The 23,014-nt window shown below is 39.7% G+C and overlaps 1 protein-coding gene across 3 annotated transcripts in view; it reads left to right on the forward strand.

Moving 5' to 3' along the window:
* LOC144480253 (calcium-activated potassium channel subunit alpha-1) overlaps nt 1-23,014 on the forward strand; it is a 797,282-nt gene that overhangs the window by 429,189 nt on the left and 345,079 nt on the right. For all 3 annotated transcript variants that reach the window (XM_078199542.1, XM_078199543.1, XM_078199544.1), the window contains exon 4: nt 22,537-22,630. In XM_078199542.1, coding sequence (XP_078055668.1) covers nt 22,537-22,630 — 94 coding nt within the window. The remainder of the gene's footprint in view (nt 1-22,536; nt 22,631-23,014) is intronic.

Consider the following 23,014-nt stretch of genomic DNA (forward strand, 5'->3'; position numbering starts at 1 on the left):
TGTGGTACCATACGAACGAGCTGTTTGGAAATCTAAATGTATTACATATACCACATTACTCTTGCCTACCCCTTGTCCAGCTGTAACTTCTTCAAAGAATTTAATAAGTTTAATCAAGAGTTTCCATTTTGAAATCCAAGTTGATGATTTTATTGTATTTTCAGTTTCTAGTTACTCAGCTTGTCCTTTGTTATTTGTGTCTAAGGAATAATATTTCATTTTATCTTCCTTGATAATTCAATAGTGTAATTTCTCTTTGCCTTTTTTTTCATTTCTCCGAACTCTTTCCGTCTTTTTGTCATCCTCCCCTTTTTTTATCGCTTTACTTGGTGCACTTGTTTTCTTTAGTTTCATTAATCAGCCAGGGTGTACCAAAACTTGCTTGCTGTTTTACTTTTTAGTGGGATATATTTCTCTCAAACTCGACTGATCATCATTTCAAATGTTTCCCATTTCTGTTCCATTTCTTTGTCAGTAAATATTTTGAGTTTATTTTGTTAGTTGCATTCTCATCCCCTTAAAAGCAGCTTTTATCTAATTTAGTTCTTTGGACTTCTTGTACCTTATGTTATGATCTCTATTGTGTAGATGCTCCCCTATGCTTGCTTCCCTTAACTAAGTAAGAAAGGAGTCCTGCACATGTTGTAATATCTATATTCCAATCCCTGTGCACGTTTTGCGTCCTCCTCTTCTCAGTTTATTTGGGGATAGGTAAGATCTCTAGTGATTATTATCCTATGTATTTTACTCATTTCACATAATTTTCACAAATTTCTTCCTCTTTCTCATTTTGATTATTTGGTGGCCTGTATGATTGCCAGTATAAATGTGATCAATCCCGTACATTTTATTTCAATCCATAGGGATTCTATTTCTAACCTTCTGTTAATTATGTCCTTTTTTCTCAGTTGCTATTTTGTTACCTCTAACCAGTACAACTACTTCAATTGTAACCCCCTTGCTTTTTATGATTATGCTATTAGCTGCAATATTTAGGTGCCAGTACTTTTGATGTTTAAAGTTTATTTATTTATGAGTGTCACAAGTAGGCTTACATTAACAGTGCAATGAAGTTACTGTGCAGTCATATTTCAGTTATTCCTACCATATCTGCTTCTTTGCTATGGATTATTGTTTCCTGTTTTACTTTGAATGCTGTGTATGTTGTTGTAGCCATGATGTGGAGATACTGGCGTTGGACTGGGGTAAATACAGTAAGAAGTCTCACAACACCAGGTTAAAGTCCAACAGGTTTATTTGGTAGCACCAAATAAACCTGTTGGACTTTAACCTGGTGTTGTGAGACTTTTTACTATGTTGTTGTAGACAGCTTAATTTTTCTTCAATCATTGTATATTTGACCTTGTTTTTAATGTTACTTTTATATTTGCTTTTATACTTTTTTATAAGTGGATTTATTCTTTGACTATTTATGTTACCCTTGAAACTTCCCATGGTCAGACTTCTACTCTCACCTCTGGTTTCTTTTAGTTTCAGACTTGTTATTTTCAACATATTGCTCCGCAACAGCAACACTCATACATCCCTCCCCACCAACTCCTCAATTCCCACTTACTAGGTTTAGTCCTATGGTTCTGGCGACAGCTGTATGTATACTGCAAATGTATGGGAGAAAATACTAAGGAGCTGCTAGAATACTAGTGTCAGCTCAGTTCAGGCTCGTCTCTACGATACAGTTTCTCTAGTCCCACTACTGGTGCTGGTCTTGTTCTCTCATCAATCTTTCAGCCATCTATTCATCTTCAGGTCCCTAGTTCTCTTCTGGGTTTGTACAAATAAATAGTCTCAGCCAGGCATTACATTTCGTTTCAGCATCCCTTGTTTCGGGTGGGAAAAGCTGGGAGGTTTGCTACTCCAATTATAGAATAGAATTACGATACTGCAGAAGGCAGCTATTTGGCCCATCGAGTCTGACCGACTCTTCGACAGAGTATCTTATCCAGGCCCACATCCCGCCTTATCCCAGTAACTCCACGCATTTACTACACTAATCCCCTTAACCTGTACATCTTGGGACACTTGGGCAATTTCGCATGGCCAATCCACCTAACCTGCACATCTTTGGACTGTGGAAGGAAACCGGAGCACCCGGAGGAAACCCATGCAGACACGGGGAGAATGTGCAAACTCTACACAGACAGTCACCCAAGGCTGGATTTGAACCCAGGCCCCTGACGCTACGAGGCAGCAGTGCTAACCACTGTGCCACCAGTGATCCATACTGCAAGTGTCCTATTGTGTGTGGATATAGGGTGAAAACAGGATTAAGCTAAAATGGGATGGCCTCCCGTGGCAGAGCAAGTAACAGTTGCACGAGAACAATGTGCATTTGGCTAGTTATCCCAGAAACAAATTGCACTGAAAAAGAATTCCATAAGAAGTATTGGCATTTAAATAGTACATTTAAAAGCTCTGCAATAATGTAATTGGCATTATCCTGGCTTGCCATATTTGGTGAGCTTAATACCATTAGTGCAATGGAAAAAATAATAAGGAACGATCTTAACTTCTAATAGGACAATTACTTGAAAATTGCTTGGGAGCCAGATACCTAAAAGATGCAAGTTTACACATACAAAATCACAAGCTGCCAATTCTTTAGTGGAACCTCATAAATCTGGCTGCATTATAAGTTGCGAATCTGTCATAGAACAATCGGATTCTTTCTTTGAGTCTGTGGCAATAATTGACATGAAGCTCTTGACGTTATTCAAATAGCACTAGTTTCAGCTTGGAGGGTGAGCAATACATAAGTTACTGATCTGGGAGAACTACCACTCCTTCTAGTAACTCTGTACTGACTTCACTCTCATTTGCTCCTCCACATAGTCAGGTATGTGGCTGGCTGCTGAGCAGCAGCTCATATTTACTTCAATGTGTCTGAGTCCTGACTTCTTCCCAAGGCTGGCTTTACTTTTTTGACATTAAGTTGTCAGAGTTTGGGAATCATCATGGGCTGTATTTGCGAATAATGAAAGCAGTTTCTTAAATTAGGTTTATAAAGGTGTGGAAGTTGGTCATATTTACCACCTTCTCATGTGGCAAGTTTAGGAGACTAATTAACCTGAGTGATTGATGCACAGGTTGTTTTTCCACTGTGTTACACCTTTATTTATTCGCAAAAAACAAGTCTGCACAAATGTTGTTTCCAGCAGTGCTCTAAAGAGAAAGCTTACAAATAGAAGGCTTTATGATTAATGTTTCGCTCACAGCCCAATCAAACCGAGGGCTTTCTGTAATAATGTCAATCCTAGGTCCAGAGGAAGTCAAGGGGAAAAAAAATAAACTTCAGTTACAAATATGCAGTCCCTGTTAGGTGTTGCTGTTTCACTGATTTGTTCTGTCCGAATTTAGATGGAATTTTAAAAATGGACTTTCTTGATACAGATCTCTTTGAAGGGTCCTTCCAGGTCTAGATCAGTCTTGATCAATATAACTTCACATCAATTAAAAATTCAAATTGAACAGCAATATACAAACCCCAGATCATTTCCCTTTTTCGACTTGGCAATTGGACAGTTGTAAAGTAAGGTTCATTCACCTGATTCCTGTTCAAAGGTGAATTACCATCAGAGTTTCCACTGGGAATATATGCTGTTCCTCAGGACATCTTGGTTTATTTTAACTGCTTTAAACGCTGTCATTGTCCCTACCACCAGTTACTTGAATGCATTTTGTGGAGCCTTACTCATTGCTGACCTTCAGTTCAAGCCATTTCATTTATCACCATTTTGCACTATTTGCCAATCCAGCTTTCATTTTATCTGTGGTAAATTGCCATTGATTCCATCAACCTTAATCTGCTTTAAAAGCTCCACAAATGTCATTGTTTTCTGAAAATTCAATGAATACTCAAACTTCTGTTTATCTATTTTTGGGACATTAAGTATTTCTCGTGCCAAATTCACAGCTAAATACTAAACTTAAAAGTAGCTTCTTCCTCAGTCCCCCTTTACATGTTATTTCATAGAATCCTACAGTGCAGAAAGAGGCCATTTGGCCCATCAAGTCTGCACTGACCACAAACTCCCCCCCCCCCCCCCCGGCCCTAACCCCACAACCCCATGCATTGGGGCAAATTGGAGCTAAAGATTCGCAGGCAAAACTGTAATTGAGCCATTTGCCTTTACCAATAAAAAAAAAATGTTGCTGAAGACATAGTGAAAGAAAAGGCAGTTAAAACACAGGGTAGGCTTTCAATTTATAATGAGGACGTTTTAGAAAGGCTGGTTAGATTTTAAAGTTGTTAAGTCACCAGGACCAGATGAGATGCATCCAAGGATATTGAGGGAAGTTAGGGGTGGAAAAACAGAGGTACATGGTGATGCCAGAAGATTGAAGAAATGTTACACCCTTGGTCAAAACAAGGGTCGAATATTAAGTCCAGTCAGTTTAGCCTCGGGTTGGGAATGCATTTAGAAATTATATTCTGGGACAAAATTAACAGCCAATTGTACAAATGGATGAATTAAGGAAAGGCGGCACTGCTTTGCGAAAGGGTATCTATGCACCAGAAGGCTCATACCTATATCTATAGGTAAAGGTGCACATACCTTGATTTAACAGAAGACAAGTGTGTGCAGAGGCTCCAACTCTCGTAGAATGATTTAACCATTAAAAAAATACCAATTCATCCAAGAATGGTTGTGGCAACAGGTTGAATGACACAGTGACAATCAGTGACAGCCTGTCCTGTCTACCTATAAATCAGCATAGTTTTTCAAAAGCTTAACAACCATGTCATTTTCAATGGTACTGGACAAAAGAAGGCATGTCAGGGTGACATCTGCCAGCATTGCCTGACTGAACGCATTAGGCGAGATGCCACCAGCCACAGTTATAAAGTATGTCAGGCCAACCTGGAAATGATCTTGGCAAATGATTCCACAGACTGAGGGTCAGCGAAAATCCCAGATGCTGGGCTGCGCTATCCTACAACTAAGGGCAGCGTAGAACTGGCACAGCCCAGAGCTTTCAACTTGCCTCCACATCTTACTAGGTATGTGGTGCATAGGTACGCTGCGGTCGACTGGTAAACAAGGCTACCTTCTTCACAACCATCTCATGCAACTTCATGTCTGCTGTGGCAGCCATCAAACAGAGAGCGGGTGGGAGGTTGTGGCTGCTGACTGTGTCTGTCACCTGCGTGTAGATCTGTCACTTCTTAGCAATATTCCCCCTTAACCTTGTCAAAGGCTGCCAACACGTTGTGGTAACGTTTGAGCTTTTGCAAAGGCTGTAGGAATTTTCCTTTACTACTATTATAAGCTTCAGTTCTTCAAATATCTTTCAATTTTATCTACATGCATTTTTTTCAGGTCCAACTGCTCATGTGTTCTAAGTACATGTCCATATCTGCAGCTGGAGCTGTGAATAATTATATAAATAGTTGACCCATAAAAATTGTGTTCTGTTGAGATTTCTAATGGATCTTATTTGAAAAGTGACATCATGGCCTAATGATGTCACTTTTAATTAATTAATTTAACCCCAAAGTGACTGCACTCTGTCATTTTCAAGTCAGTTCCCTTTATTTTGTTCCTTTTATTTAGGTTTCTTTGTTGTGAAATTCCTTACATTGCAATGTTGCAGACTGCGGTCTTCCTGACAAAGTTTCCTGTACACAGACAGAAGTTTGGGCTAAATTCCAAAGCTAGGAAAACTCCTTAATTGTAAAATCTTACTAACAAAATATCTTGAAATTAGGTTTTCAATTAGCTAAACTATGCTCACAATTCTAAACAAAGCATTGAACATCAATTGCTGATTTCCTTCCTTGGTGAGTGCTTCCTTTCATTGTTGCTGCTTTAGTCAGTAAGGAAACAAAACCTGCAAAAGTTCAAGAAAAACTCAGGCAAATATATGACTTTTCCAGTTGAGTTCTTCCTGAATATGGGACCTGGATGTTGAGGGGTATGTGATGTTTAGGAAGGACAGGAAGTTAAGAAAGGGTGGAGGGGTGGCTCTGTTAATTAATAATGGTGTTAGTACATGAGAGAGGGATGACCTAAATTCAGGAAACCAGTTTGTAAAAACAGTTCTGATTGAGATGAGAAATTATGAAAGCAAGAAATCACTTGCGGGAGTGCGTACAGGCCCCCTAGTTACAACTACACAGTAGGACAGAGTATAAAAGAAAAGACAGTGGGAGCTTATCAGAAAGCTATTGCAATAATCATGGGGAATTTTAACCTATGTATGGGCAAAGGTAGTTCATTGTTTTGGGGATAGTTTCTTAGAACAACACATTCTGGAGCCAACCAGAGGATAGGCTATATTAGATTATATGGCATCATGTAATGAGATAGGATTAATTGATAACCTCGTTGTGAAGGCACCTCTAGATACTCGCAGTCATAATATAATTTAATTTTACATCCAATCTGAGGGAGACAAGAATGTGTCCAAAACTAGTATTTTAAATTTAAGTAAAGGTGATAATGAGGGCATGAAAGCAAAGCTTGCTAAAGCGAACTGGCAAATATGACACATTCCAGTGAGAATGAAAGATTCCAAAGGGAGGGCCCATTTTCTGTGGTAAGCTAAAAAGAAGTTAAAGACAGTATTAAACTTGAAGACAAAGCAGAAATTTGCACAAAGGTGAATGGCGGGTCAAATGATTGGAAAGAATATAAAGAACATCAAAGAATGACACGAAGAATGATAAGGAGGGAAACATTAGAGTGTACAAGAAAGCTGACCAATAATATGAAACAACAGTACGAGTTTCAATAGATAGTCAAATAAGGAAAGAGTTAACAAAGTGAGCACTGGTCCAATAGAAAGTGTGTCTGGGGATTTGGTAATGGAAAGTAGGGCTATGGCAAATGAATTGAAAAGGTATTTTGCATCTGTCTTCACTAGAGAGGATAGCTATCAATCAGGAATGGAAGTGAGAGATGAACTCAGGAAAATTACAATCACCAGAGAAGTGATATTGAGCAAGTTGTTGGGTCTGACAAATCCCGTGGCTGGATGCACTTGACCCTAAGGTCTTGAAAGAAATAGCGAATGAGATAGTTGAAATATTTGGTTTTAATTCTCCAAAATTCCTTAGATTTGAGGAAGGTCCCATTAGATTGGAAGATAGAAAATGTAACTCCTTTATTCAAAAAGAGAGGGAGACAGAAAGCAGGAAACTAGAGGCCAGCTAAGCCATTATTTAAGATATTATGGCAGGGCAGTTGGGAAAATTCAAGGCCTTTGGGCAGAGTCAGCATGGCTTTGTGAAAGAGAAATCATGTTTAAACAATTAGAGTTCTCTGAAGGAGTCACGTATGTGGATAAAGGAGAACCTGTGGGTGTACTATACTTAATTTCCAGAAGACATATGATAAGGTGCCACATCAAAGGTTATTGCATAAAGTGAAAGCTCATGGTATAGCGGTTAACATATTGCCAGTGATTGAAGATTGGCTAGCTAACAAGAAACAGAGTTGTCATAAATGGGTCTTATTCTGGTTGGCAGGATTAATGAGTGGTGTGCCACAGGGATGAGTGCTGGGGCATCAACTTTTTACAATTTATATAAATGACTTAGAACCATATAACCATAGAATTCCTACAGTGCAGAAGAGGCCATTCGATCCATCGAGTCTGCTCTGACTCTGAAAAAGCATTCCGGTCAGGCCCTCCCCTCTACCTTATCCCTGTAACTCTGCATTTTACCATGGCTAATCCACCTAACCTACACATCTTTGGATACCAAGGAGCAGTTTAGCAAGGCTAATTCACCTAACTTTGGATGAAGGGACCGAACGTATGGTTGCTAAATTTGCTGATGATGCAAAGACAGTTCGGAAAGCAGATTGTGAAGAGGACATAAGGGGGCTACAAAGGGACATAGTTAAGCGAGCGTGCAAAAATCTGGCAAGTGGAGTATAATGTAGGCAAATGTGAAATTCTCCATTTTGGCTGGAAGAATAAAAATAAGCTTCTTATCTAAATGGTGAGAGATTGCAGAGTTCTGAGGTGGAAAGTGATCTGGTTGTTCTTGTGCATGAATAACAAGAGGCTAGTATGTAGGTACAGCAAGGAATTAGGAAAGCTAATAGAATGTTATCACTTATTGTGAGGGGAATGGGTAACAAAAGTAGGGAGGTTATTACTCAGTTGTACAGGGCATTAGTGAGACCACATCTGGAGTATTGTGCACAGTTTTGGTCTCCTTACTTAAGGAAATACGTAAATATGTTAGAAGCAGGAATGGGCAGGTTGTCTTATGAGGAAAGGTTGGGGGAGGTTAGGTTTGTGTCCACTAGAGTTTAGAGGTGACTTGATCAAAACCTTTAAGATCCTGATTAGTATTGACAGGCTGCGTGTATTGAGGATATTTCCTCTTGTCAGAGAATCTAAATTTAGGGGCAACTGTTTAAAAATAAGGGGTCCCTCATTTAAGACAGATGAGGGGAATTTTCTTCTCTGAAGGTTGTGAGTCTCTGGAACTCTCTTCCTCAAAAGGGAGTTGAAGCAGTCATTGAATATTTGTAAGGCAGAGCCAGATAGATTCTTGATTAAAAAGGTATGGAAAGGCTATTGGGGCTAGGCAGGAAGGCGGGGTCGAAGTTACAATCATGATTTTATTGAATGGCGAATTAGGCTCAAGGGGCCAAGTGGCCTCCTGCTCCTAATTCATATGTTCAATGTATTTTCTTCATGGAATGGGGCTAATTGATGTGGCACATGTTATAAAAGTATGTGATCCTCATTGACTCAACAATCAAGAATCCTCTTCATTCTGTGATGCTGTTGTCACAAGGTTTTCATTGGATCCCTTCAACTTTAACCAAGGGTGGTCATTTGGGCAAGTGTGCAGATATTTCTGACTTCAGACTATGTTGGTCTTTTTAGACCCTGATATTGTGCGACCCTATTCATAATATTACAACATCATAATTTTGAACATCTTCAATGTGTGTTTCTTGAACATTTTTGAGGTTAAAGAATTATACTTCCTTTAGTGATCCTGTTATATTTAATTTTTTACATTGAATATATGTGCAATATTTATTAAAATTATAAATGTTTATAAATTATGATAAATAATAATGTTTCTGACCTTTCAATGTTAAAACTGGTTGAAGAATGACATGTAAGTGCAGGCTCCCACTGCTTTAGCCTAGCGCACTTTCGAATGCTGTGGGAGTTGTGCACCTTTTGTATTTTCAAGAAATATTATCACATGATGTCATTCCATCAGCAAGGCCATTTGGCAGGTGTGCTATGGTTTTACTTGCTTTCTCTGAAGCATCAAGTACTGCTGTGCAGCAATGCCCTCCTGTGGGATTGTAATTAACCTTGAGGCTCAATGTTCTGATGGCTCTGTCACAGCAGTGCTGCTCATTTCCCTGTGGCACAGCAAGGCAAGATGCTCAGCTTTCAGTTTGCTTTCCTCTCTGCTACAGTTTTACCTACACAAAGTTATTCTGTTGCATAAGCAGTCTGCTTACTGCTAATTTTACTCCTTTGATCTATTCAGGGAGAGGCGGTTTAATCACACTGTTAGTCTGCCTCTGCACGTACAAGAATTTAAATTGGTTGCTCCTTTCTCCGCAGAGCCCAATATTCTGAGATGCGTTTACCGTTGATACAAGTATTACAGGCCATCCATTCTACGTTAAACATTACTTCATTATTTCATTAAATTCTTGAATTGCCATCGTATTTCTTGTATCCCTGGTACACATTAATGACACCCGCATGGATAACTCTCTTAAAAGACAGGTTTCCATTGAGGTGAAACTGCCCATCAGATTACTGACCCTTTGATCACATAGCATAGTCAGCTTGTTTCCTTCCGTAACTAGAAGATTTTGGTTTATGTCCTAATGTGACTCACTTTCAGGTAACACGTCCTGAGAGGGACTTGTTACGGTCCGGTTTGGGGTCAATAACTTTTTGTTTAGTAGACAAAGTTTGAACTATCAGTTACCCACTAGAAGAATAAATACACAAGATTCTAGAATTTTAAACAAACAGAAATAAACTTTATTATGTAATTTCAAAAATGTAAAACAATCTACAATCGATCTTATTCTTTAACATTAAGAATTAAAATGAGGTAAATATGTATTAAGAACATAAGAAATAGGAGCAGGAGTAGGCCATCTAGCCCCTCGAGCCTGCCCCGCCATTCAATAAGATCATGGTTGATCTGACGTGGATCAGTACCACTTACCCGCCTGATCCCCATAACCCTTAATTCCCTTACCGATCAGGAATCCATCCATCCGCGCTTTAAACATATTCAGCGAGGTAGCCTCCACCACCTCAGTGGGCAGAGAATTCCAGAGATTCACCACCCTCTGGGAGAAGAAGTTCCTCCTCAACTCTGTCTTAAACCGACCCCCCTTTATTTTGAGGCTGTGTCCTCTAGTTTTAACTTCCTTACTAAGTGGAAAGAATCTCTCCGCCTCCACCCTATCCAGCCCCCGCATTATCTTATAAGTCTCCATAAGATCCCCCCTCATCCTTCTAAACTCCACCGAGTACAAACCCAATCTCCTCAGCCTCTCCTCATAATCCAAACCCCTCATCTCCGGTATCAACCTGGTGAACCTTCTCTGCACTCCCTTCAATGCCAATATATCCTTCCTCATATAAGGGGACCAATACTGCACACAGTATTCCAGCTGCGGCCTCACCAATGCCCTGTACAGGTGCATCAAGACATCCCTGCTTTTATATTCTATCCCCCTCGCGATATAGGCCAACATCCCATTTGCCTTCTTGATCACCTGTTGTACCTGCAGACTGGGCTTTTGCGTCTCATGCACAAGGACCCCCAGGTCCCTTTGCACGGTAGCATGTTTTAATTTGTTTCCATTGAGATAGTAATCCCATTTGTTATTATTTCCTCCAAAGTGTATAACCTCGCATTTATCAACGTTATACTCCATTTGCCATATCCTCGCCCACTCACTCAGCCTGTCCAAATCTCTCTGCAGATCTTCTCTGTCCTCCACACGATTCACTTTTCCACTTATCTTTGTGTCGTCTGCAAACTTCGTTACCCTACACTCCGTCCCCTCCTCCAGATCATCTATATAAATGGTAAACAGTTGCGGCCTGAGTACCGATCCCTGCGGCACGCCACTAGTTACCTTCCTCCAACCGGAAAAACACCCATTTATTCCGACTCTTTGCTTCCTGTCGGATAGCCAGTCCCCAATCCACTTTAACACACTACCCCCAACTCCGTGTGCCCTAATCTTCTTCAGCAGCCTTTTATGGGGCACCTTCTCAAACGCCTTTTGGAAATCCAAAAACACCGCATCCACCGGTTCTCCTCCATCAACCGCCCTAGTCACATCTTCATAAAAATCCAACATGTTCGTCAAGCACGACTTTCCCCTCATGAATCCATGCTGCGTCTGATTGATCGAACCATTTCTATCCAGATGCCCTGCTATCTCCTCTTTAATAATGGATTCCAGCATTTTCCCTACTACAGACGTTAAGCTGACCGGCCTATAGTTACCCGCCTTTTGTCTCCTTCCTTTTTTAAACAGCGGCGTAACATTAGCCGTTTTCCAATCAACCGGCACTACCCCAGAATGCAACGAGTTTTGATAAATAATCACTAACGCATCCACTATTACCTCTGACATTTCTTTCAATACCCTGGGATGCATTCCATCCGGACCCGGGGACTTGTCCACCTTCAGTCCCATTAGTCTACCCAGCACTGCCTCTCTAATATTAATAGACAAACTGTGGTCGAACGCACCTCACAGCATATTAAATGGCAAATGCGACCAAGAATGATCCCACGGATTTCTCAGCAACCCAACTAGATGTCAATGACCACTGAGAGTCTCAAAATCTCGTTAAATCTCTCTCTCCCTCATGAGGAATTTCACCTCTTCAGCTCAACTCCCAATGCTTTCTCTGGAATTCACATCTGCACTCCTGCCTCTAATTATCAGCACAATTCTAGCTCTTTCCCAAGCTAGAAGCTTCATAAAACTGGTACTGCCCTTGTATTTCTCTGAGCCCAAACCTTCTCTAGCACAGAACGAGCTGCCTTCTCAGCTCCCAGGATTTCTCCTGAGCATAAACTGCACCGAACAGTTCTCTGGTTCCCTCCATGAGCTGCAAACCACACAAGATCCAAACTGAAACTCTCAGTTGCACCAAATGGCTCCAGGGGTTTATCTGAGCCCTAACTGCCTGAAGCCTACTAACAGTAGGATCTTTTCGGTGTCTAGCCTCATCCTCTGCTGCAAAATACTCAGATAAATTGAAACCAGTGTACCTTCTTAGGCTCACCCATCTCCATTATGACATAGCTTTTCAGGGTTCACTGAATGCTATTACATTCATTTAGCTCTAACTTCCAAAACAAATATCTCTCTGGACCACACTTCTTTGCAAGCAGTGTAGACATTGCATCTCCAACTCTCCACCTAAGTAAGCCTACCTGCCATTTTAGGATCTTACTTTACTTGCTGTTAACCCCATAGATCAATGTGGCCCTAACTCTTTTAAGTGTAATAGACTCCAAGCCACTTTAATTGTATTTATCCCATTTCCTACAGTTAAACGTTAATCTTCCCAGAACCCCTTGAAAATAGACTTGAACCCGGAACATCTGGATTAGAGGTAGGGAATGACAAAGTCAAAAGATAAGCCACAGGATGCTAAAAGCTTTGGTAGATCTGCCAGAAATTGATGAATTTTTATACTTAGACCACCATCAATATTTTTGAAATGTGTCATCTATGTCATTTGGATTATAGGAGGCTTCAGTGCGAGTTCACAGTGCTTAATGCCCATGTGAAAATAAAGAATCAGCAACTTCAAATGTTCAAAATGCTTCAAATCAACTGAATGACATTAAGAGCTCTGATTTTTAAAAATAGAAAAGAACGGCTGACTGAAGAAAAGGAAAAGGTAGTCGGCAACAAGCCTTCAATTGTAGAGAAATAGGTTGGGATGATTAAAGCAAATTACTGCGGATGCTGGAATCTGAAACAAAAACAGAAATGCTGGAAAATCTCAGCAGGCCTGACAGCACCACAAGACCTCCTTCTCAACATGACTACCTTGTTGAAAAATACCAACAGCCATATTTGTTTCATAGAGCAAAGTCTTTAGTTTGCATCCCAGCAGCTTTCACCCATTCAAATAATCATCTCCACCTCTGATGAAGGGTCATCCAGAAACATTAGCTCTGTTCTCCTTCCACAGATGCTGTCAGGCCTGCTGAGATTTTCCAGCATTTCTGTTTTTGTTTCAGATTCCAGCATCCGCAGTAATTTGCTTTAATCATCTCAACCTGTTTCTCTACAATTGAAGGCTTGTTGCCGACTACCTTTTCCTTTTCTTCAGTCAGCTGTTCTTTTCTATTTTTAAAAATCAGAGCTCTTAATGTCAATCAGTTGATTTGAAGCATTTTGAACATTTGAAGTTGCTGATTCTTTATTTTCACACGGGCATTAAGCACTGTGAACTCGCACTGAAGCCTCCTATAATCCAAATGACATAGATGACACATTTCAAAAATATTGATGGTGGTCTAAGTATAAAAATTCATCAATTTCTAGCAGATCTACCAAAGCTTTTAGCATCCTGTGGCTTATCTTTTGACTTTGTCATTCCCTTTTATACAAACTCTCTTCCCTTTAAAGTTCGCTGGTATCTCTCTTATGCTTTACTTTCTTATCTTTGCTATCTGCCTTCTGAGCTAAAGGATGCTGATTGAAGTACTGTCTCTCAGCAGTTACATTGGATCCAGGTACTATATGGATTCATCCAGACCAGCTTCATTTCCATAGCTATTGAGTAGGGGAAGATCATCCTAAGCAACCCAGGGATGACACTGACAGCAACTCAGGAGCCAGTCCTCCTCTCACACTTTTGGCCTTGTCGAAATAAAGGGAAAGTAAAGAAGTGAAATAATATAAAGTTCAAAACTTTTATCTCTCTGACCTGCAACATCATTGCTGCATCCCTGGTATGTGATGACCTAGATTTTTTACTGGTGTTTTCCTGCACTTCACCAAACTGGGATATTTTACGTAAAACTTATAGCATATAAACAGACAATTCAGTTCCACTCGTCTGTGGAACTTTCTATGCTCTAAAAGAATATTTTACCACCTTGCTTTGTCTACTCATTCTATCTCCTTCTATTCTCCTTTGTGTACTTACCTCACATGAGCTAACATGAATCTTGAGGAAGCATCTACTGCCTTTATTTGGCAGCACTTTTACACACCTTCCCTTAACAGTCTGTGGTGATAGACTCTCCACGGAGAGCTAATCTCCCCGCCATTCCCAATGGCCCCGTACACTCTTATCCAGCAAGGCTGCTGGATAAAAATCAGCAGTGGGAAACCTGACCAATTTCTTTCCCACCCCAATCCTGGAACAGTGAAACTCATTACAATACCTCAAAGAAGGCTCTCACCTATCTCAACTTGGGTGGAATTCTAATCTGGCTCCTTCCTGTTCTGCATGGCTCAATTACTCTCTGGTAAACTTGTGAACCCCAAGGGGGACTTGCACCTCCTATGTTTGTGACCTGTTACTTATTCTAATGAAAGCTGTCTGCGCTGTTGTGCCTCCAGCCTTTCAAAAGCCAGGCGCTGCAAAGAAGAGGTGGAAAGGAACCAGCAAGTTAAAAGAAGTTTACACTTGCATGTTCTCAGGGAGAGTAAAAAGGCTGCCTGATGGAAGGATGGATATTTTTAAGAGCGGTACTTTATTTCAGGGTTAATGATTGATTCAGTTTTGCTATGAGGGAAACCAGGGAGTGCAGATACATTTTTCAACACCACCATACCATCTTTGAACATTTTTGAGTACTTTTTCACTTTGAAAATCAGCTTCAGGTGATTTTGAAGACCCTTTGGAATGGTTACAGCACAGATCCAGCAGAAAGATACTTGGACTAAAAATGTTAAATTATGAAGAGACAGGTTACTTAAGTCAAGTTGTAGTCCCTCGAATGCAGAGATTTAGGGTGATAAGAGGCATTTAAATAATAAAGGGAACATGGAGTTGATAAAAGTGTTTCTTCCAGTGGCGGAATCCAGAAGCTGGGACATATACTGGAATTTTACCGCCTCGCCCACCCGAGGCTCATAAGATCCCACCCGAGGCCAACAGAGAATGCCATTCTGCGGTTTTGGGGTGGAAGTGTCAGTAAAATTCCAGCCATAATCTGAACGTGAGAGCTCGGCTGTTCTCGAGTGCAATCATGAAGCATTTCTTCATGCAAGGGCTGGTAGACATCTGGAACTCTCTCCCAAAAGGCAGTGGATGCTGATTCAAGTGCAACCTTCAAGACTGAGAATTATAGATTTCTATTAGCTCAGGGAAACAGGAGGGATGGAGCAAGCAGGGGCTGAGAGGGCTAAGGTACAGACCAGTTATGATCTAATTGAATGCCAGAATAGATGTGAAGGGCTGAATGGCTTACTCCTGTTTCTTTATTCGTACATTCCACATATGGGGCCGGAACTTGTAAGCCACAAGTAAAATACCAGAGACTGGTACTTTGAAACTTAATTTCTTGCTGAGCAAACTGGAACACATTAGACTAAGCCTCCTGGAACCAGTTTTGCAAAATCGCTTTGGTGTTATTTTTGCCGGTTGCTGCATGTCCCAATAATTTGGATGGCTTTTTGGAGCCTATTTCACCTTAACGTTGAAAAAAATGCAAATTAGTCACTGCCAGCCCCTAACATTAGCTCTCAGCTATTTACTTCCACTGTCGTAACAATCTGCTGCTCCATTTGATTTGAGAGAAAGGCTTCCAGAGAAACTTTCTTGTGTTCGACCATGGTTACATTACAATCCTGTTGATTTTTAGTAAATTGGTGCTTGACTCTGACTTTGTACCTTTCGATATTATACATGAAGTTTTATCTAAAATTATTAAAAATGTACAGAAACATGTACCTTTGTTTAACTTTGACTTGGGTGTCATCAATCCTGTAACTAAATCAATAGAAGATCACATCTTAGGTACTTGTAACATTAGAAGTTATTGTGGGGAATGACATGGATTCTAGATTGCTCTGTTCCACCTGAGAAACAGACTGCAGGGTGGATCACATGCAATACATTGGACATTCCTAAGCTTTTATCCTTGCAACGCAGAAAGTTATTTCCTGATGAATCGTGATAGCAAGTTAGTTATTTGATTGTTCCCACTGTGCCACCAGCTGTTTTCATTGAGCTGATGGATTCATATGGTACAGGCTCAGAAGAACAGTAATTATATTTAACTTCTGTGCTCTTTCTAAATTTACCAGCGCTCTGCAGAGCATGTTCTCCTGCTGCATTGTATAATCTTAACGCTGTAGTAATAGTAGACTCCAGTAAGCAAATTCTTGCTATGGTTCTCAGGAGTGCCGATGAACTTTTAGAACCCATAATGGAACACAACCACTTTTCAGAATTAACAATATGGACTGGTTTGACATTTTTAAAAATAAAGTTTGCTTAAAAGAGACATTGGAAGAGTTGTTTGTCCAAACTGCCAGCGTAGATGGTTTATGGATGGAATTAGAGGGCTTAGAGAAGCAGAATTTATTTATTTTATTGAAGTTAGTTGTGTTATATGTAGGTTCAGATCATGTGATAACCTGCTAGTTACAGATTGCAATGGCCAGCTTTTGAGGTAACCCTGTGAAGTACTAGTTCGTGGCTGTTTTATTAGCATGGTTGAATGTTGTTGCTTTTGTACAGACTCGGTATTCGGCTGTAAACAGTCAAGCTTTGAAAACGTCAAAGTCATTTTTAGTGATTTTAAATAATTGTATTTTTCACCTCAAGGCCACACCATTCGTCAAGTGAAACTTTGCAGCTTTATTAGTCGGCTTGTCAAAAAATGGTCAATCGATATTAGCGTGTGCACTCAGATTATTCCTCTGCTTGGTGGCAGCCTCTGTGTTTATACGGATAGTTATTCGATTCCATGTTGCCACTCTAGCCCATGGATGTAATTATTTTGATATCAGTACTTGCACTTTGGAGGAAGCTCACGAAATTAGTGCCAGACTGTGATTGAACTTTTGTACACAGAATCCACAGCTCCAAAAATAAACACCTCCTCCAAGGATTGTGTAGACTGCCTCTCCTTTTCCTTACTCCTTTCCTTCTCGCGCAATCAACTCTGAAGTGATTTGACATCACTAAATCATCAACAATAACTGGAAACAACGGAATGGAATCTTGCTGGAAAGAGCGACATGTTGCCGAAGCTTTTAGTCTTTTAATCATCAGGACAAAACCAAATTTCAAATGCTCCCAGCAATTTATACCAATTATAACCATTTAAAGCCACTGTTTGGCTGATCAAATCAAAGAGCATGTTCCTTTGGTTGTTCGTAATGGGCACAATAGAGACGACTTTCAAGCAGCCCACACTTGCAAAACTGAAACAAAGTGTCTGCAGTTAGATGTGACTCCATGATTGGGTAGCACTTACTGAACCATTCTGAGCGTGCTAATAGCTACACTAACGACCAGTTCAAGATAATTAGTCAAGCTTGTAATGTGGCTCACTTACACTTGCAGGAAGTGACATTAATTTTTATGCAGGGACCTGTTCTCTGAAAGAAAGGGATGTGCTCAAGCCTTGCACCTTTTTTAAAAATTACCCACGAGCTTGGGGAGCCTATAGTTCCCATTGCTTTCTCCATGGCAACACGTCAGCCAATCAGAGCCAACTTGCCAACCAATCAGCACCCTTTTCTCCTGCAGGGTAAATTGTTGTGATTGTTTGAAATTTAGCATTCTTGCATTTGTCTTGATGAGTGTAAGATGAAAACCTTCGGCAATTCAGCAATATTGAATAGAATGTGTACTTTCTACAGTTAAAACCAGGCCATTGCACACATCCGATGTTTCTTCTTGACCAAGCATTTTTTCATTTTCTCTGTCTTGATAAAAGCTTCCCTTCCCTGTAACTATCATAACTTCAATGACTTTCTCATTCTTGTTCCTATTTAGCCCCCTTACCAATTAGCCTTCCTTTCTCAATATCTTACCTTAAGCTAAAGTAGTTTCATGGGACTTATTATTCTGCAGAATTATAGGACCAAGAGGAGACCATTCAGCCCCTCGAGCCTGTTCCTCCATTCAATGCGATCATGACTAATCTGTGGCCTAACTCCATATACCTATCTTTGGCCCATATCTTTGATTAGCAAAAATGTATCTATCTCTGATTTTAAATGAGCATATGATCTAGCATTAACTGCTGTTTGTGGAAGAGAGTTCCCATCCTTTGTGTGCAGATATATGTAGGGACACAGTGGCACGGTGGTTAGCACTGCTGCCTCACAGCACCAGGGGCCTGGGTTCGATTCCCGGTTTGGTCATTGTCTGTGCAGAGTCTGCACGTTCTCCCTGTGTCTGCGTGGGTTTCCTCCAGGTGCTCCAGTTCCTCGCACAGTCTGAAAGACGTGTTGGATAGGTGCAGTGGCCATGCTAAATTCTCCCTCAGTGTACCTGAACAGGCGCCGGAGTGTGGTGACTAGGGGATTTTCACAGTAACTTCATTGCAGTGTTGATGTAAATCTTCTTGTGACACTAATAAATAAACTTTTTTAAAAACTGCATCCTAACATCTCTCCTGAATGGTCTAGCCCAATTTTTTTAGACAATACCCCGTAGTTCTAGAATCTCCAACCAGCGGAAATAGTTTATCTTTTTCTATCCTGTCTTTTCCTGTTACTAACTTGAAGACTCTGATCAGATCACCCCTCAGCCTTCTAGATTCAAGAGAAAACAGGCCTAATTTGTATAATCTTTCCCTATAACTTAACCCCTGAAGTCCAGATACCGTTCTTGTAAACCTACGTTATTCTCCCTCCAAGACCATTATATCCTTTCTAAGGTGTGGTGCCCAGATCTGCTCATGCTACTCCAAGTGTGCTTTTTGCAGCATAACCTCTGTGTCCTTATACTCCAGTCCTATTTGTTCACGGCATTTTAAAGACCTATGCACCTGAACCCTCGAGTCTCTTTGGACATTGACTGCATTTAACCTAATACCATCGAGGGAGTACCCTGAGCTATCTTTTTTTGGTCCGAAATGGATAACCTCACACTTGTTTACATTGAAGTTCATTTGCCACAGTTTTGTCCATTCATCTAGTCTATCAATATCCCTTTGTAATTTTATGCTATCATCTACACTGAGCTGTACTCCGCCCTCTGACACTTTACATAGCGTCAATGTCTAGAAAACATTTATTGGCAATAATATATGAAAATAATACTTCAGTGGAGGTAGAAATTACTCTCATCTTCACCCTTAACTGCAGCTGAAGCCAAGAGGCACATTGCAATCTGCAAAGTTTCATCACTGAATAACAACTAAACTCTGATAGGGCCCTGAATCCCAAATCACATTAAGAAGCCATTCTAGACCCCTGAGGAAAGTGTATTTCACTGTAGGATTGATTCTGTTGACAAATTAGTGATCTTTTATCAAAACAAGCTTTATCCATAATATAGTTTAAATATATCCCTGATAAAATGAAGAGATTAACTTTTAACAGTTGAACAATAGTGAAAAAAGAAAGGAAACAACTTTAGTTTCTCACTTATCACTCTTTCAGTTCCAAATAGACAACATTCCTCTTAGACTCAAATGTCCATTTTAAATGCAGTTAGCAAATCCAGGCATACTTGCTATAAATGGTGTTAGCAGCCTTGAAGCTTTCAGAAAGGTTTTGATTTTCAGAGCAGCTTGCAGACTTCTGACTTTAAACAACCCCAGCCAGAAGTGAATTCTAATCTGAAATTAAACCAGTACAAAATCCTTGCTACAGACCTAGCTCTTCCCATCAACCATGTTATGATCCTGTATCTCTAAACCCACCTTCCATTCCTTTAATCTGAAGACCCGAATGGACCTTTTCTTTTGTAACCAAGAGTCCGTGAGTCCTGTCCTAAGTAAACACTACATGGTTAAAATGAGAAATTCTTCTGCTTTCCCAGCATCTGAGCTGTATTCCTCCCAGACATACCGACTGCCGGTAGAAAAAAACTGAACTTTAAAATAATCCCTTTAAGCATAAAATATATATGAGTAGCACAGTATCATCACACTCCGAACAATCTTTATATTATATTGTGTTATCTTAAAGGGCTATTGCTCCATTATGGGTGAATATTAGCTTGACAGTTATAGAGACTTCTTAAATATTTTTTATGGGCTGCAAGTGTCACTGGCAAGGCCAGCATTTGTTGCTCATCCCTAATTGCCCTCGAAATGAACATGCTAGGTTATTTCTGAGGGCAACCATGTTATTGTGAATTTGGAGTCATATGTAGGCCAGACTAGGTAAGGATGGCAGATTTCTTTGCCTAAAGGACATTAGTGAACCAGATGGGTTCTTGCAACAATCGATGATCACTGTTAGCTCTATATTCCAGATTTTATTAATTGAATTTAAATTCCACCAGTTGCCATGGTGGGATTTGAACCCATGTCTGAAACTAAACAAATATTCTACCATCTCCCCTTAATACTAATGTTTGTACTGTTGGCTGATTTCACTCACAATCGTATGGAAGATTGCTGGTAAAACATTTAGAAGTACATTATAGATGTCACGCTTGGTTATAGTTACCAAACAATCTTATGATGCTGGGTGCCTCTCAGCCCCAAACTGAAATTGGTTGATGCATTTCTATGTTCAAGGTCCCAAACAAAACGTCAACAAATGTCTTAGTGAGCTCAAATTATATATATATATATATATACTTTTAGAGCAATTAGTTTTACCTGGCCTTCAGATATGTTCATGTTAAACACCCGAGCAATCGGTGCCGGATTTAGGCATAAGCTAAACAAGCTACAGCTTAGGGCCTCACAGTCTGCAGGGGCCTCACAAAATTTTAGAAGGTTTACAATGAAGAGAACATTTAAGAGCGGATACCAGAAAAGAAAAAGAAAGCACCAGCTTGAAGAACAACTCAAAAAATTACCAAAATCTATGAGAGAGATCAAGCCAGCCAAATGATAAATATGTAATCAGTAAATGCATTCATTTGAAAATAATTTGTATTTTTCACTTTAAATACCTTGCTATTAAATAATTAAAAGGCATAATTATGTTTTCAACTTTTTTGTGGCGACCCAAGGTCCTGTTTTGGTACGCACCTTTGTGAGACCTTTTGGTGTAACTTTTTAACAAGGGGCCTCCAAGCTTTATATAGCTTAGGGCCTCAGCAAGTCTAAATCCGGCACTGCGAGCAATGGATTAACATGAATTGTCTATTGGTATAATCCATCCATTTTAAGATCGTTTGTGATCCTAGTTATCATGAACAACGGCATGGGAGTTCTATGGCAGTGTATACTAAACTCTCAAATGCGGAGGAATTTAGATGGGTTCAGGGGACAGATAGAAAAAAAAGGGAATTTTGAAAATCTAAACTAAAAATTGAAAATGTTGGAAATATCGAGCAAGTTGAGTAGCATTGAGAACGAAATAAGGTCAGGTTTTTGGTTGAATCCTTCAGGAAACTCTGCATTGCTGGATATTTCCAACATTTTCCATTTCTTCGTATGTCCCGGTTTAGCGTTCAATTGTTGTCTTCCCAGAAAGATCTGTTATGTATTCCTAAAACAAGCATAACTTGAGTGTAATCTCAGAAAGCAAATAAAATTTAGAAAATAGCATACATTTTCAGAACTTGTTGAAATTGTTTATAATGGTGGAATTCTATTCGGTTAAAACATTGTTTTTTGTTCATACATCAACTTGGAAATGCACTTAAGAGACTGGTTTGCATCTGCGCTTTGAGTTGAATACTTCGAAATCTTTGCATTCGCTCGGAGAGGCTTTTAATATATAATTCAGTGGCCTGCAACTCATGTACAGATTGGCAGATGTAAATGTTTCTGGAGAGGAAAGTTTCAGAGTGTTGTAATTATAATTTGTTTTATATAAATTGCATGTGTCAAGATACACATTTTGTCAATAACTGGTGCCTGATACTAATACACATGAAGAGATTCGATATCTTAGCATTTGCTATGGCTGCTTCTCATATAGAGAAAAACAATCCTGCATGAATTTAGTAACCCTTAAAGCACTGCTATTGTACATGCTATTTATTTAAAGGTATAATGTATTTGTGTTTTGAGGCACCACATGTTAAGGGTGCACAGTATATTTTATGCTTAAGGAATAGATTTAGTGTATTTTGGTATTTTTAAAATGAGTTTTAAGTATTCAGTCCTTTAAGGGTTAATCAAGGGCCAACAAAATTACGATTGATATCTGCTTTGTTTTTGCATGTTCCTTCTTTTACAGCAAATCCCATATATCCTGATGCATTTTTGGTATTCCCTGATATCGGATGCTCTCTCCTCCTGTATGTGTAATATTTGAACAGTTTACCTGGAAAATTACAGGGATAAAGACTTTGCTGTTTAGGAGTATAATGAGGACTGAAAATGTTTCATTGTTGTTTATATTTTCTGCGTATTGCTCTGTTCTGATTCATCATAAACCTTCCTTTCCTGTGTTTTACTAGCCCAATAGAATCCTGTCAGAATTTCTACGATGATTTCACGTTGCAGATTGACATGGCGTTCAACGTATTCTTCCTACTCTACTTTGGACTGCGGGTGAGAACCAATTTAATAGACTTGAGAGTTGTAATTGGAATGTAATCGCGTTAACGAAGTGCAGGCAGGTTCATTCAGTCTTTCTAGATGATGGGGTGTATCGTTGGATATTTATGTATATAATATCAATATATATTCTACAGCTTTCTGTTTGTCATAGTTTGTTTTCCTGTTGTCACTGACTTGCCGCAATGAGTTATCACCTGATATATAACATTAACACATGCTTCCAATAGTCTCATAGGTAATGCTGTTATTCAATCCTCCCAACACTGGGGGGACTGATGTGAAGTGAGTTGCCTCGATTTGCCCACCATTTTGACCTGATGCAAAAAGAGATCTAAAATGCATGTCAGTTCCTCCAACTAACCATGGCCAAAGCCA

The sequence above is a fragment of the Mustelus asterias genome, chromosome 28 (genome assembly GCF_964213995.1).
Source record: "Mustelus asterias chromosome 28, sMusAst1.hap1.1, whole genome shotgun sequence".
Classification (NCBI taxonomy): Eukaryota; Metazoa; Chordata; class Chondrichthyes; order Carcharhiniformes; family Triakidae; genus Mustelus; species Mustelus asterias.